The following is a 16,375-nucleotide window of genomic DNA, read 5'->3' as shown; positions in this document are numbered from 1 at the left end:
ACTTGAGTTCCTGGCTCTAGCTGGGATTGAGGTTTGCCCTGTCTGATATAGAAACCAGTCAACTTCATTTTTTACTTAAGCTTATTCAAATTGGGGCCCTGACACTTGAAAAAGTCTCAACAAGTTAGATGTGAGCTACAAGTTAGACATGAGATCAACAGGCTCTCATGACTTTCTCCCCCCCACTTTAAAGTATAAAATAAATAAATATAAATCGTGTGTGTGTGTATGTTTGACTTTTATAAAATATCTCCCATTTTTAAATTTTTATTTTATTTTTTACTCATTCACTTTACATCCCACTCACTGCCCCCCCCGTCACCCCCTCCCGCAATCCTTTCCTTATCCCCCTCCACTTTATTTTTTAAGTTATAAGGAAAACATTTATGCTTTTTATTTTTTGGATTTTCAAGACAGGATTCTCTGTATAGCCTTGGCTGTCCTGGAACTTGCTCTGTAGAGCAGGCTGGCCTCAGACTCAGAGATCTACCTGCCTCTTCCTCCTGGGTGCTGGGATTAAAGATGCACCAACATGCCCAGCCTTATTTTTTGTTCTTTACTATGGTTCAAGTTGAGGTATCAAGTCTGATGCCTGACAATGTTAAGGCATTAATCTTCCTTTTGTTTTCTCTTCTAACATTTATTATAAAGCATTTCAAACATGCTGAAAAGATTCAATTAGGGTGAGCACATTGATATAACCACCACCACTTCTGCTTACAATTCTGTTACTGTATTGCAATTGGTTTCCATTATTCAAGCAATGAGATCATGTATCACATTCTCAAGCATTAAAAGGGTGGTTATGAACTTCTAAAGGCACAGATAAAACTTTGAGAAAATTCTACTTTTTGTAGACAAAGGACTAGACAAGAAGTATGCTAGTAACACTGAGAAATTCAGAGCTGATATACTCTAGCCAAATGCCATGGGAAATTTTTACATGCTCCAGTAGTAAATGAGCTGGCGGTCCCTAGACTCCCATTTGTAGAAGTCTGAGACTCTCAACTATGTCTTCCTCCATTTTACTTCTCTTTGTAGACCCCGTAAGGAGTCTGATTTCCAGTTCCAACCTCTGGCCTAGTGCTGTCTCAATAGAGACCTAGCAGGAAGTAAAAACTTCCATTACTCTTCCAAAGGTAACAAAGGTCACCCCTCCTCTCATCTGTCAGTTTAGGAACTTTGCAAAATCACAGAACAGCTTAGTGACCTCTCCTGTTGGAGTGATTTGGGGAATATCTCAAATTATCACATTGTGCTGAGAGTGTTTATGTTTGCTAGTTTTTTTTTTCTTGGTTTGGTTTGGTGTTTGAGACAAGGAGTATATGTAGCTGATGTAATATATATAGTCTGGCCTCAAACTCAACAGCCTGGGTGACAGCCTCAGGAGACTGCCTTGGGCATCAGCTTCCCCATGAGTGCTGGGATAAAGCCTAGAGCATTCAGCAAGGCGACCAGCTTCACTTTGATTGGCTGTGACATCACCCAAGCCCTTTGTGGTTCAGCAATGTGGTCCTGTAGGATTGGTCAGATCTGATGTCAGTTATTTCAAAGTCATTGCAGTTGGTGGGTGGAGTTAGAAATAGAGACTCTGGTGTTATCAGTGAGGTCCTGGTTACAGTTGATGGCAGACATCTTCGAGAAGGTCTTTGTGATCCTCGAGGTTTGAGAGCTTCGTCGCATGAATATTAGAACAAAACTTTTGTTGATCCTCCAGTGACTGTAAGTTAAAAAACCTAAAAGAGTGAAAAATATTTCCTTTAGAAATTAGGAAGGTGGGCCAGGTTTAGGGTCTCTTTAGAAAGGTGGGCCAGATTTCAGGCCTCTTTAGAAAGGTGGGCCAGATTTAGAGCCTCTTTAGAAAGGAGGGCCAGGTTTCAGGCCTCTTTAGAATGGTGGGCCAGATTTAGGGCCTCTTTAGAAAGGTGGGCCAGATTTAGGGCCTCTTTAGAAAGGTGGGCCAGATTTAGGGCCTCTTAAGCCGATCCTTATTTTGAGGTAACTCTTTATTCTCACTTTGTACTAAATGCCATCAAATGTTTAAAAGGGGTATGTTAGAAGTCATAGTCTTATCGATCGATGATGTGGAGAAGTTAGGGCAAAACTTATTGATTAACACAAAAGACCCTCAAGTACAGCAGTGTCTTGGTACAGTCAAAGGAATCTTGAGGGACTGGGAAAAGGCCACCATCTGGAAAGTAGTTTTGGTTTCAGTTTCCATAAACTCAAATGGGAGGATCTTGAGTTTGGATTCTCATTCCCCAAACTCTCCTTTGGGAAGGTGGAGACAAGAGGATACCTGGAGCTTCCTAGCCAGCTGCTTGTGAGAGACCCTGTTAGAATAGTAGAGAAGAATACACTGGGGCCTCCCTGAATTTCTCTCAGTGCTCTCCATTTAATCCCAACCCACCCTAATTTCCATGGCCTCCTCCCCTTCCCTCATTTCTCCCACCATTTCTTAGAACTTCATCCTCCCCACCCTTCCACCTCAACCCTTTCCCTCCCTCACCGTCTTTTGACCCCTCTACCTCATCACCTGCACACCTACACCGGCCCCTGGTTTAAACTTCCTCCTCTCCTCTCTTCATATTCCCTCATCAATGCTTCTTACCCACTGCCCATCCCTGTCGTGGCCCCTCCTCTCTGTCTACTCCCCTGTCACACTGCTACTCTCTATCTCTTCCTTCCCTTTCCTCCCTCCTCCTTTTTTCATCTCTCTTTCCCCTCTTTATCTTATCCCTTACTATTCCTTCCAATCCCCTCCTTCAATCCTCCTCCCATAGCCCTTTTCCCTACCCCTACCTCAATCCTCCATCCCCCTCACTCTCATCTCCATACCCTCCTCCCTGTTCTCCCTTCATCCCCACTGCCAACCTTCACCCCCATCTTCTTACTCCCTACCCTCAATCGCCTCCTCCCAACTTTCTCCTTGCCCTTCCTTTTTAAAAAAGATTTATTTATGTATATGAGTACACTGCAGCTATCTTCAGACACACCAGAAGAGGGCATCAGATCCCATTACAGATGGTGGTGGCTGGGATTTGAACCCAGGACCTCCGGAAGAGCAGTCAGTGCTCCTAACTGCTGAGCCGTCTCTCCAGCCCTCCTTGCCCCTCCTTTATTGTCATCCTCTTCCACTGCCCATTATCCTCTCTGCCTATTCCTCAATCCTCGGGCTCCATTATGCTCATCCTTATTTTCCGGCCTGCCCTTCTCTTATCCACCTCCTCCCTCAACACCCTCTCTTTTTACTCCCCCAAGTCCATCTCCTCATTTACCCTCCTCCCCATCTCCTTTCCTAATACACCTCCTTCCACCCTAAATCTCCCTCTTTTGTCACACTTCTTAATACTTCTCATCCCTACCCTTCTCCCTCAATATTCCCTCCTTCATCACCCTCCTCCTTAATTCCCTTCCTCCCTCAGTCTCCCTTCTCCTTTACCCTCCTCCCCACCCTCCCTCAATCCCCTCCTCCCTAGTCCCCATCCTTCCTTCCCTCCTCCTTTCCTCACACTCCTATCATCATTGTTCCTCACCCTCCCTCACTCTTTCCATACCCTTCCCTCTCCTCTTATCATCCTCCCTCACTCACTTCCCCCTCCTTTCTCCCAGCCTTCTTTTTTTCCGTCTCCCTTTCCTTTCCCTCCTTAGTTTCCCTCCTCCCTCTCTCCCATAGGTTTCTTCTTCCTTACTCATCCCTCTTCTTCCTACTCTGTGTCCCCTCCTCTGTCCCTTGTCTTCTCAGTAGTCCCATATCCTCTATATTTTCACTATATCTTCCCCTTCTTCTCTTCATCTCCTTCCTATCCTTGTTCCTCATTCTATCACAGGGAAACATAATGATCAGACTGTCAAGTATGAAGATCCTAGAGATAGATGATTTGAGGGGTGTCATTTAATTTAAGTTAGTTTATTTATTTTTAGCATTCCAGTCAGGAGGTGTTCAAAACGCTGCAATTTAAGATTACATGCTAGATTTGAACTTCCAATTTCAGATAGCTAAAAATCAAGCATGTTTTATTCTTCAAATTAGCTTTAAATGGACAAAGAAATTTAAATATATGAATAGTAATATAGGAGCCCCTGGGGTTCATCCCCAACATTTAAGTAAAGGCAATAAAAGGGAGGATGCGATTAGTCCATCCAAACTTTGAGGATTTTCTTAAAACTGACTTACAAGTGAGTTTTCTATTTTTTTACAGCCGGCAAAAAGAGGATGTCACGTTCAACTAAGTCTAGAGAAAGAAGAGAGAATGATGCCAACTCAGAAGATAACAGTGAGTGAACTAGCAAAACCTAGTCATAGCTACCTATGTACCCAGTCATAGCCACCTACGTACCCATGTGTCTAAACAGTGAGTGAATGATTAAGCAAACAAAAGAGCATTTTCCCAGCGGGACCTGGGATCATGGGAGGGCAGTCAAGAGGACACTTCTGCCCTAGTTATTTTATACTGAGAACTAACTCACATTTTGGAACTTTCAAATTCAATGAAATTTTGCATTGGTAAAGGTGTGGGCAAATCAGCAGTTCTCAGAAGATGGAGTCCTAGACCAACATAAATCTGAAGGGTTATATGATAATATTTCACAAATTCAAATATACCTTTCACTTGACCAGATATAACTGCAAATATATCCTGTGGAATGTTCATTATAGACTGTTTTAGTTGTTATGAAATGTTGAAAACAATATGTGCTTAGATAAGCTCTGCTCTTCTCTAGGTTAAATACAGTATAACATTTGTTTTGAGACAGGGGCTTGCACTACATCTCAGGCTGGCCTTAACACTCATTATCTTCCTACCTCCGCTTCTCAAATACTGTGTTTACTCTCCTAAAGATTTAGGTGTTTATTGTGGATATACGCAACCCTTAAACTGATCCTCCTTAATGGAAAAAAATCCTCAGCATGCTTCAAATCACCTTTTTTTGTAGTACAACCAAATAGTTTTCAAATCTATTTTTAGCCGTTAGTATATTCAAGTGCAAGGATCAGTATTTTTAATCTCAAGTTACTAGATATAATTTAGGCTCTCTATGCCATATGGACTCTGTCACAACTCTGAACCCTGTTTTAGCACAAATACAGCCACAGAGAATATGTAAAGGAATGAGTATGGCCATGATCCTACAAAATTTTATTTACACAGACAGGCAAAGAGCTGGAATGGGCCTATTGGTCATAGTTTTCCAAAAGTTGGTTTTGTTGATCTGAATTCCTGATACATTAATAGCACAGCGTTCTAGTTTTACCAGGTCCACCATTGCTCTTATTTTCGATGTTTTATCCTTTTCCTGCTTTGTGGATCTTAGCTTGATTCCTAAACCACTGGACTCGGGTAAGGCTACAGCTTCATCAGCAAGTAGGATTTATGACTAAGAGTTAGTGCTGATGGGCCCACGAATTGCTTAGCAGACTGGTGACAGAGATCATGCCTTGCTTCCCCTCCTCTTTAGCTCTCCAGAATCTAGTTAGGTTGGATAACTGTGTCCCAGTAAGTTCTCCTGTCATTTTGGCCCTGCCATATCCTGTGTTCTGCAGGATTTAAATGTGTTCCCTATATTATTCCTTGACAGTTTTGGCTTCTTTTCATTCTTGCTGTCTAGCTGGTAGGCTTTCAATTTCTGTCTTTGACTCCTTTCTCCACTTCCTCTCACCAGTCTCCATGTCTGTGTCAGACATGGAGGGTTGTGTCTAGCACAGCAACTTTCATGACTACCTGGAAGTGATTGGCTCCCTCACCCACTAGGCCAATGGAGAACAGTTTGAGAGCAAGGGTTGGTTTTGTGTACTCTGTGACCATATCCTAATGGGTTCTCAGGCAAGGTTTGTTTGTTTAGCATTTACCTAGATTTTTCCAGGAGGTAGAAGAGGAGCCGGAGCTGATTTCTATCCCCCTCTGTTGAAGGTCCAGCCAGGGAATCAGGTGATTGTCTAGAACCAAATAGCTGTTATGTCCATTTCTAGCTATATTTGACTCTTCTTCCCAGGGGCTTGAGCTGCCTGAAAGCTTGGTCTTTATAGTAGTTACTGTTCTCATTGCTGCAAACACACACACACACACACACACACACACACACACACACACAGAGACAGACAGACAGACAGACAGACAGACAGACAAAAAGCAGCAGCTTGCTTCAGTCTGAGGTATAGTCCATCATGCCAGAGTATTTCTTTTGTGCTACTAGGGACAAAACCTAGGGCTTCATACATGCTAGGCAAGTGTTCTATTAAAGCAGGGGATGGGGAATTGTGAGAATCATTGATGAAATGATCAGAAGTATAAATGGGACCCAACAACTCCATAGTAAACACGTATTTGGCATTACCACAGGGAGAATTAATCTGTGGCTTTATCCCTGACATCTAATCCGCAATGAGAATGGCCTGGTTCTTTCAGTTCATGAATCTACCTTTTGCAGTGGTCTTCAGTCATGACTGATGAAGTCTCTGAGTTGAGTGTCTAAGGGTTCAAATGTTTGAAGTGCATGTTTTATTATTTTATGTATTACATTTATCTTTCCAAGAGCTTATCCGAAACAGTGGATTGTGGTTGTTAATTATCTGTTATTTTTATTTATTTATTCTTAATCATTTTTTTTTTGAGACAAGGTTTCTCTGTGTAATAGCCTTATCTGTTCCAGAACTCATTTTGTAGACCAGACTGGCCTCTAACTCTCAGAGATCCACCTGCCTCTGCCTCCGGAGTTGGAACGAAAGTCATGCACCACCATGATTGGCTTTGTCCTTTTGATTCTTATGGTTCTAGGTTTATTCTAGGACAGGGTATCACAAGGTCTAAGCTGGCTTAGAATTTTCTATATTGCTGAGGCTGGCTGTGGACTCCCTGATCCTTCTGCTCTGGTTTCCAAATGCTAGATCTCCAAGTGTTCCTCCATCTCTACACTCTGTTTCTTGACCTGGAGGCCTGTTTAGCCTAAACAGGCCTTATTGCAAGATCCTCCTGCGATTTGGGGTAGAAATTTGTATTTGAATGTTTATAACTGCAAAACATCAACTTTAAGATGTATCCTCTTCTATCTCACAGAGTTTCTATGCAGCTGTCTTACAGAAGGAGTTAGCTGCATGTCTGTTGTTGCCACACAAGCCCTTGAATGTTGTAGGATAACAAGGTGTCTATCAAGCTGGCTAACCCAATGGAACAGCATATAAACATTTGGCATGAGACCTTGGTTACAATCCCTATAATTCAGCTTGACTCTTGATTTCTTAAGCCTGAAACTGGAAGTACAGGATAAGATAAGGTACGCAACTCACCATAGTAATCCCTAACTTTAAACACTTTACTGTATCTCACATATTCTTAATGCCTGCTTCAGGGACATTCAGCTTTCTCCAGAACACATAACCTCCAACATGCTGTGTACAAAACTAGAACTGTCTGTCTGATAGCAAAATCTGCTATGATTTGTCTGAAGAGGGCCTAAAAGAAAGTACCCTGGAGAACCTCTAAAGTCAAAAAAGGGAGACAGCCAGGTGTGGCGGCTCCCATCTATAATCCCAGTTTGAGAAGACTGAGGCTGGCTAATGGCTGTGAATTCAAGACTAGCCTGGGTTACAAAGTGAGACGGTCTCATTTCACAAAAACAAATCAACAAACCTAATACAGAAATAACGGATTGAACGATAGAAAAAAACTAGTTCTTTATATTTTTCCTGTATTCATATATTTGTTTTTACAAATGAAGGTTGCTTAAAAGACTACCAATAATAACTGCACCTCATCTGACAACACTGTAAAGTATAGTGGATATTCCTCAGGTAATGAGTTGAGCTCACAGGATGCAGGGTTCTATATGTAGAACATGTTTTCAAGTACCCAATCTGGTTTGTTTGATATTATTGGCCATACTTGTGTTTTTCTCCTCCTCCCCTTCCTCTTCCTCTTCCTCTTCCTCTCCCCCTCTCTCTCCCCCCTCTCTCTGTTTGTCTTTTTAGAACTTGCTCTGTAAACCAGGCTGGTTTCAAACTCAGGGATTGCCTGCCTCTGCCTCCTGAGTGCTGGGCCTAAACGAGTGCACTGCCACCACCCAGCATTTGTATGTTTTTCTATGTTACACATCTTGACTACTGTGAGTTCAGTGAATTCAACCTTAAAATGTATTTTAGAGAGATGGAGAGCTGTCCTAGAGAATTAAGAGCACCTAAGTTAGATTCCTAGCACCTATATGAAGGCTCTATGTAACTACAGTCCCAGGGGATTTGATGCCCTCTTCTAGTATCAGCAGGCTCTTGCACACATGTGGTACACATACATACTCAGGTGCCCATACATACTAATAAATATTCTTTTAAAACATATTTGGGGTGTATCAAACCATGTTATTCAGAGTCCTGAGAATAGGGAGGGACTGTAGAGGGCCACAGGGTAGATTTTCCTAGTCTTCTCATAACTAAAAACAAAATGTAGGATTTCATTTTAATGCCTTCTATATATACTTCCCTGGCTAGCCTAGAATTTGCAGTGTAGACAAGGCTGATCTTGATTTCATAGAGATCTAACTGCCTCTGCCTCCTGAGAGTGTGCCTTAGTGAAAAATGTATTTTAATGTTGAGAAAGTGTTTAATTCTGGTTGGCAAATGTTCTGAGTGTGTAAAAATATTTTTAGCTAACCCAGTTAGTGACTTTTGATACAAGAGACATTTCATAAAGCATATTTTTTCTCTTTTTGGCCTGAGGGTCTAAGAACAAAATTCAGTCCTCTCATGACACAATGCTATTTAAGTTGTTGGACAAAATGTACATTTAAGGAGAATTATTAAAATTCCATATCCTTATCAAAATATGCTAAATATATGAGGGTTAACCTGGCACAAAATTAGGTTTATAAGATGTCAAAAGAAAGATAATTATTAGGCATCTTAAGGAAAAGGTTATTTTTTCCATATAACTCAGGAATCATTCTTGGAGAATTTCCACAAGTACGTCATTCAACACGGAAGCTGGCTTGGAAGCCCGAGGCAGAATTGAAATACAGTCTACCTGAGCTACCAAATAAGTTCAAATCTGCCTTGAGAGACTTACTCAGACCTGTCCACAGCTGCTGGGGGTGGGGCTTGCGGGATTCCTCACCTCCCTGGAGGTCCTGCTTGCAGTTTATCCTTTCTAGGGGAAAGGGTGACCTTTAACAAACACTGCAGGATGTATTGAAACACAAATTCTTTCCCTCCTTCACCTCTCAGGCCTACAGTTTTTCTTCTTTCATGGTTGTTTTTCTTCTTCCTGGCCCTGCAGCCTAAATTCCTTAGAGCTTTTTGGCATGCCATCAACAACTAGCACAAAGGTGCAGAACCGCTTTTGTTTTTTGAGATAGGGTCTCTGGCTTTTAACTGAAGGCAATCCTCCTGACTCAGCTACTTAAGTGCTGGGATTACAAGTGTGAGCCAATGTGCCCAGTTTAACCTGGCAACTTTCCAGGAAAATTTGCATGTTAAAGACTTTTCAGGACACAAAGGAGTATTCCTTAGAAATGTGATTTGCAATGTTCTTACTTATTTACCATCCAAAACTGCTCTTATTCTCTCCACAGTCCTGTCAGTTCTCTGAGTATGAAAGCCTAGCTTGCTTAGCCTTGCTCTCTACCATTTCCTACATGCTAGACTTAAAAGTTTGGGGTAACAAACATTTTTAGAGGGTCTTGTTATATAGCTTAGGCTGGTCTTGACTCAAACTGGCAATCCTTCTGTCTCTCCTTTCGAAATACTGGGATTGCAAACATGTAGAACCACACTGAAGTCCAAGGTACTTGTGAAGCTTTATTTTCCATATTTCCAACTTGACATCCCATCTTCTTGGTTCATTTTTTTTCTTTTTTTTTGGAGCTGGGGACCGAACCCAGGGCCTTGTGCTTGCTAGGCAAGCGCTCTACCACTGAGCTAAATCCCCAACCCCGGTTCATTGCACTTTACATAATTACCTCTCAGAGCTGAGGATTATACTTTCGCATCACTCTCTCTTCCTGGGTTTTGAGGATATATATTGTGTTTTTCTTGCCCTGACTTCCTCATTTGTGCTTTTCTCCACAGTCATTTATAGGCTTAAACAAGAAGATTAGGGAAGTTTGTGTTGAGGGTTTTTAATCCCTCGATGACTTTTCAGAGGTGGTTATCTGGGGTAGATCCCACCCAGCATGTGTACTCTTTCCACCCAAGCTGCTTACCTAGTCTGCAGTTAAGATGAGCAATGTTGGCACAGTAGTTTTGAGTTTGTCTTTTCCTGCTGAGAATACCCTAAGATTAATTTTGTTGTTTTTGAGTGTGTGCAGCCTAGCCTCAAACTAGCTCTACTCCAGCTTTAGCCTCCAGAGCTTTGGAATGACAGGTATTTGCCACTGCACAAAAAACGTCCCTCAGGTTAATTAAAAAAAAAAAAAGCAACCCGAGACTTTACAGAGTTTATTGCTGGTAATTTAACTAAATCCCGAGTTATTTTTTTCTTATCAATAATCGTATGTACAACTTGGTCTCATGGAACACACTTTTGTAAGGAAATACACTTTTGCTAATAGTGTGTGTAAACTACTGAGTTGGTAAATGAAGTGGGTCTGAGCTTTGTTTGTTTTACAGATTACTGACTGATACGGTGGGAGGAGGGGTGGGCCCTGAAATTGTGCTGGATGAGGCTACTTGGCCTTCGAATGTACCCCTACTCTTGCTAGTAATCTCAAAAATGCTTTTGGTAGAAAGGTAACAATTTATAGCTGTTATTATTGAGGAAATAAAAAAGCGGGCCCTGTGGGATGTTGTGTTACAGACAAAACTAAGAGATTGTATTGCTTCACTGAGTAAAAAACTTTCCTCCTAGCTAAGCTTTCTCCGCCCCCTGAACATAGTGATAGTCCTCTCTAGCAGTTGGCATCCCTAGGTTTTCCTCTTATTTAGGATTCCTCCCGTGGCCTCATTAGTCCTTCATCTCTTTAAAAGTTTCCCTTCCACTTACTTTTTCTTCCCACCCTCTTCTTTTCCCAGATAGCTTACCCCGCCCCTAGTCCGCACCACCTACTCTGCCTCACCGGAGGCTTCCCGCTTCTTCTCCCGCCCCCCCAACCCTATCTGCCCGCCCTCCGCAGGTTCAGAAACCTCCAATCAAGAGCGCCGAAGGTGTCTCCAAGGCCCGCCCCGTCCTCCCTATCCACCTCTTTTACCCCCGGTGTTCCCTCCCCCAACCCCCCCACCTCAAGTCCGGCGGACCCGGGGGCTTCAGGATCTGGGAGCTATGAAAAGTGTCTGCCCAGGCACTTCCGGTAAGAGCGATGTGGCGCGAAGCTCACCGCGGGACCCTTAAGGAACGGGTGGCTGATGGTGAGGGAGCCCGGTGGGGAGGGTGCCGGCAGGGAAGGGGTGCGGGAACGGGAGCCCTAGCAAGCAGCCCTGAGCGAGCGTTCCGGGCACTTCAAGCCGCCCCACGGTGAGTCGGCGCCCCCGCCTCCCAGGCCGCTCGGGTCCTCCTCTCCACCCCCCACTCCGCGAGGGTGACGCCGCCTCTCCACGGGCGCCGCGTGACCGGAAGTGGCGCCATCTTTCGCCTCTTGTGCTATTGACAATAACAAGCTTTGGCTCGCTCCCCCTCCCCCTCCAGCCCTGCAGCTCCCCTCCCTGAGAGAGAGGGAGAAAAGGAGGAGGAGCTGCAAGCTTCACTGGCTCCTCTCCCTGTGGGCTCCAGCAGAAAGTGGGGAAGAGAGGACGGAAAACAGGGGAGGGGGGACGGCAGGGCTGTTTACCTGTCTGCCTCCTTCGCCCCCTCGCCCGGTTCTGTTCACTGCCGGTGTCAGCCTATCCGCCTTCTCAAGCCCTCCCATTTCCCCGGTGTGCCCCCCCTCACTTTCCTTCTCGTCCTCTGTGTTTCTCCTCTTTCTTCCCTTCCCCCTCCAGCATTGCCACCTCTCCTACAAGCACGCAGGTACATAAACGTAGGCTTTTGATGCTCCTCTGCCTGTTGACCCCGCTATTTTCATGTTTCCAACAGGTTTTTCTTCCCCCAATCCCTCTGCTGCTTCTGCTGCTGCTCAGGAGGTCAGATCTGCCACTGATGGTAATACCAGCACCACTCCGCCCACCTCTGCCAAGAAGAGAAAGTTAAACAGCAGCAGCAGCAGTAGCAGCAGTAACAGTAGTAACGAGAGAGAAGACTTTGATTCCACCTCTTCCTCCTCCACCCCTCCACAACCCAGAGATTCGGCGTCCCCTTCAACCTCATCCTTCTGCCTCGGGGTTCCAGTGGCCACTTCCAGCCACGTACCTATACAGAAGAAGCTGCGTTTTGAAGACACCCTGGAGTTTGTAGGGTTTGATACGAAAATGGCTGAGGAATCTTCCTCCTCATCTTCCTCATCTTCACCAACTGCTGCAACCTCACAGCAGCAACAGCAGCAACTTAAAAATAAGAGTATATTAATTTCTTCGGTGGCTTCAGTGCACCATGCAAACGGCCTGGCTAAATCTTCTACCACGGTCTCTAGCTTTGCTAACAGCAAGCCTGGCTCAGCTAAGAAGTTAGTGATCAAGAACTTTAAAGGTAACCAAGGCCAAATCCATAATCACCTACTAAGATTTTGACACTTGAGCAGTCACGTGTATGCTATTTATGTTAATATATTGAACAGTATAGAGGTCGCCTAATATTTTATGTGTAATCAATGAGTGGAAGGGAGGTCCTATTTTTGGTGGAAGGTTCTTTTATTTCCTGAGGTGTTTGTGTCCTTGCTGTGAAGCATACTCTTTGAGTGTTTCCATGCAATGTTTTTGATGTCTGTCTCGACCCATCATTCTATCTGATCTGTTCCTTACCACATTGACAGCGTGGTTGATAGAGATTTTACTGGTGAGAAACTTGTCTTCTAAGGAGGTCCGTTTCAGGTGCATAGTGAGTCTTGGCACTACTGAGATTTTTATAGGCCACATACTCCAGTCGCTAAAATTCCAGGTAGCAAGGGTGACATTTCCTTCTATGTTTAAATGAGATTTATGGTTAAGTTCTTAGTGTAGAGTATTGTATTTGTGAAACTAGCTGTTTGGTGAAACGTCTTTTGGGTTTCTTCAATTCCCAAAGGTAAGGTCTGAAAATGAAAACTGTGTATATACACAGGAGTAGTGACTATCACCAGTCCAAAGATAGAAGCAGGTAACTCCATCTCTCCTCACTAAAATGGGTCTTAAGTATTGACCTACAGATACTAGAAAATTTGTGCATACTGTTGTGTTTGAGACTTCTGATTGTGAGTTTGACCTATGCATCAGTGAAAATAGAATCCTAACATTTAAAATGTATTTTAAGTTCTTATCTGTTGAATGTGTTTGTTTTTTTCTGATTAATTTTTTTCCACCCGCAGCTTGTGCAGGTAATTAGATGCTAGAATTTTATTTAAGATGGGGAAGTATATGAATGAACTTAAGGCAGGCTTACCATATAAGTGCCTTGTTAGCTAAGTATTAGCATGTGGAGAATTGGTTACTCTGTGCTTGCAATTGAAATGCTGGCGTGAAAAAAAGCTATGTGTTACTAGTCTCAAGCAGGGGTTTATAGTATTGTTTATTTTTAACCGTTTTTTTATATGACCCTCTTTCCATCCTCATGCTCTCAAGAGTGTTGTATTCTTTCTGATTTATTAGTAGAGCTTTCTAATTGAAGATGAACTGTATTTACAGATTCGTTCATTCAATGTTTCATTTAAAGATAACCAATGTAATAGGGAAGGGTTTTTCAAGGAATGAGCTGTGATCCTAATTTCATTTGCAAATTGATTTCAGAGACTTTATTTTTCTTTCTCCTGAAGGCATTAAGGCCTTTGAAATCTTTAATTTGTTTAACTTATCGCTAATCAATGAAGTTTGAAGTCTAGATTAAGATTTTTTTTCCATTCTGAAAATACTGCATAGGGTCTGGAGTCATTTAGGTGTTCATTTTTGTTTTGTCTTGTTTTAAATTTTATTCTGTTCCTTTAAAACTAAGAAGGTTCTCTGTTTCTGTGATTACTCCATACATTAGGGAGTCAAACAGACCTGAATTTGAATCCCAGCTTTGCCATTGACTAGTTACGGTGACCTTGGGCAAGCTTACCAAATGAGTTCCAGGCTCAGTTTCTTCAATTGTAAAGTAGGGGTGCTAATATTTCCTGTGGGTATTTTATCGTTGAGACAATTTCTATGAAATTTTTAAAATACTTTTCACATAGTGTATACTCAGTATTTTAAATCTTCCTCACAGTATTTTATTACTTAATGTTTTTCTAATATTTTTACGTATTGTTTAGATAAGCCTAAATTACCAGAAAACTATACAGATGAGACATGGCAAAAGCTAAAAGAAGCAGTGGAAGCCATTCAGAATAGTACTTCAATTAAGTACAATTTAGAAGAACTCTACCAGGTATGTATTAGTATGTAAAACCACATTTTACTAACATAAATCGAGATGGAATGCATTTCTATTTTCCCTTCTTTACAGATTTATTTTGTGTGTATCTGTCTGTGTGCCTGCATGCATGCACACACTTGTACATGTTTGTGACTGCAAGTGCCCTTGGAGGCCATAGGTTCCCTCAAGAGCTGAAATTCTGGGCAGTTGTGAGCTGTCTGACATGGGTACTGGGAATCAAATTTGGGTCATGAAAGAGTTCTCTTAACTGCTTATCCATTTCTCCACCCCCTGTATTTTAACTTTCAGAAAATATTCTTTTTTTAAAAGATTTATTTATTCATTTAATGTATGAGCACATTGTTGCTGTCTTCAGAAACACCAGAAGAGGGCATCACATCCCATTACAGATGGTTGTGAGCCACCACGTGGTTGCTGGGAGTTGAACTGAGGACCTCTGGAAGAAATCAGTGCTCTTAACCGCTAATCGATCTATCTCTGCAACCCCTGAAATACATTCTTTAGCAGACTTTTTGGTCACTTACTAGTTAAATAGTGCCTTCTATTTATGAGCATAACACATAATGGTATTACTTGAACTGGGGATACATAACTGGACAGTTCTGATAAGGCCTTATTAATATTTTGGTATAGTAGAGGTAGACCTAGACCTATATCATAACTCCTAGAATTTTTTTCTGTGGGATGTCATTTCTGTTGTGTCAATTCTTGTTACCCACCTATATGAAAGGCTTCAAGACATGCAGCTCATTACATTCTTACATCCTTTTTTTCTGCCTTATTTTTGTAAAAATTACATTTATTTGTTCTGTGTGTATATGTGTGGGCAAGCCATGTGTGGAGGTCAGAGGACAGCTCATGGGAGTCAGTTCTTTCCTTCCACCTTATGGGTCCCAGGGATTGAACACAAGTTATTAGGCTTCATGGTAAGTGCCTTTACGTGCTGATTCATCTCACCACCATCTCCTTCCTTTAAATAAATTAATTGTTAAAAATTGCACGTGTGGTTATGAAAGAGAAGAGAGAGAGAGAGCACGTGTGTGAGAGAGCACACGTGTGAGAGTGCGCACATGTGAGAGCGCTCACGTTCGAGAGAGAGAGAGCGCGCAAGTGAGCGAGCGAGCACGTGTGAGAGCAAGCACGTGTGAGAGAGAACACGTGCGCGTGCGCACGCGCACATGTGCGCACCAAGCATTTTTTTTCCTGATGAGTCATCTTGTTGGCCCTTGCCTCATTCCTTTTTGTTTCCTTTTTCCTCTTGAGATATGGTTTCTGTGTATAGTCATGGCTGTCCTGGAACATACTATGTAGACCAGGCTGGCTTTGAAGTAACAGATAGCTTACTGTATGTGCCACCAAAGTGCTGATATTAAAGATGTGCTCCACTGCCCTGCACCTGACAGATTTTTTTTTAAATTTAAAGTGTCAGTACAAAGGAAGCTTTTTTTAAAAAAAAAGATTTATTTAATTATGTATATTAGTACACTGTCGCTGTCTTCAAACACAACCAGAGGAAGGCATTGGATCCCACTACAGATGGTTGTGAGCCACCATGTGGTTGCTGGGGATTGAACTCAGGACCTTTGAAAGAGCAGTCAGTGCTCTTAATCACTGAGTCATCTCTCCAGCCTGCTCATTTTCAATAGTAGGTTTTTCACTTTTTTCTTGAGCTTCTGTCTCCTGGTCTACAAGATACACCTTACTCCAGAAGTAAGCAGTAGCTCTGGGCCAACTCCTTAGTCTGAGGTTCATGTTTGTTTTTCCTGATTGAAAAAAGTGTTCTGTTGAAATGTTAAGGGTAATGCCAAGAGCAGTTACTTGTTTAGACTTATAGTTAACAAGTTTCCTCACTGTGGTTTTAACAGAGCTGATTCAAGAAGTTGTTTTCGTTACAGAATTAGCCATTTGGCATTTAAAAATCCTTCTCATTAGAAATTATGTTGGTTCGATATATCAGCATTTGTAGTTTTTGT

The 16,375-nt window shown here is 42.4% G+C and overlaps 1 protein-coding gene and 1 long non-coding RNA gene across 3 annotated transcripts in view; one reads left to right on the top strand and one right to left on the bottom strand.

Annotated features, from left to right (window-relative positions):
• Nucleotides 1-619: 619 nt before the first annotated feature.
• LOC134484034 (uncharacterized) lies at nucleotides 620-11,785 on the bottom strand. Its single transcript, XR_015646710.1, has 2 exons — nucleotides 11,749-11,785; nucleotides 620-1,736 (listed from the first exon to the last, which is right to left on the bottom strand). It is a non-coding gene; the product is annotated as an uncharacterized LOC134484034 (long non-coding RNA).
• Cul4b (cullin 4B) overlaps nucleotides 1,619-16,375 on the top strand; it is a 38,008-nt gene continuing 23,251 nt past the window's right edge. Inside the window, 5 exon segments of one of the 2 annotated variants that reach the window (NM_001106951.1) lie at nucleotides 1,619-1,722; nucleotides 4,203-4,277; nucleotides 11,098-11,271; nucleotides 11,994-12,542; nucleotides 14,278-14,393. In NM_001106951.1, the coding sequence (NP_001100421.1) occupies nucleotides 4,217-4,277; nucleotides 11,098-11,271; nucleotides 11,994-12,542; nucleotides 14,278-14,393 (900 nt within the window). In that variant the 5' untranslated portion in view covers nucleotides 1,619-1,722; nucleotides 4,203-4,216. 2 annotated transcript variants of the gene reach the window in all.

This window comes from Rattus norvegicus, chromosome X (assembly GCF_021556685.1).
Source record: "Rattus norvegicus strain SHRSP/BbbUtx chromosome X, alternate assembly SHRSP_T2T, whole genome shotgun sequence".
Taxonomy (NCBI): Eukaryota; Metazoa; Chordata; class Mammalia; order Rodentia; family Muridae; genus Rattus; species Rattus norvegicus.
The sequence above is the reverse complement of the archived record's forward strand: the minus strand, read 5'-3'. Positions and strand labels throughout refer to the sequence as shown.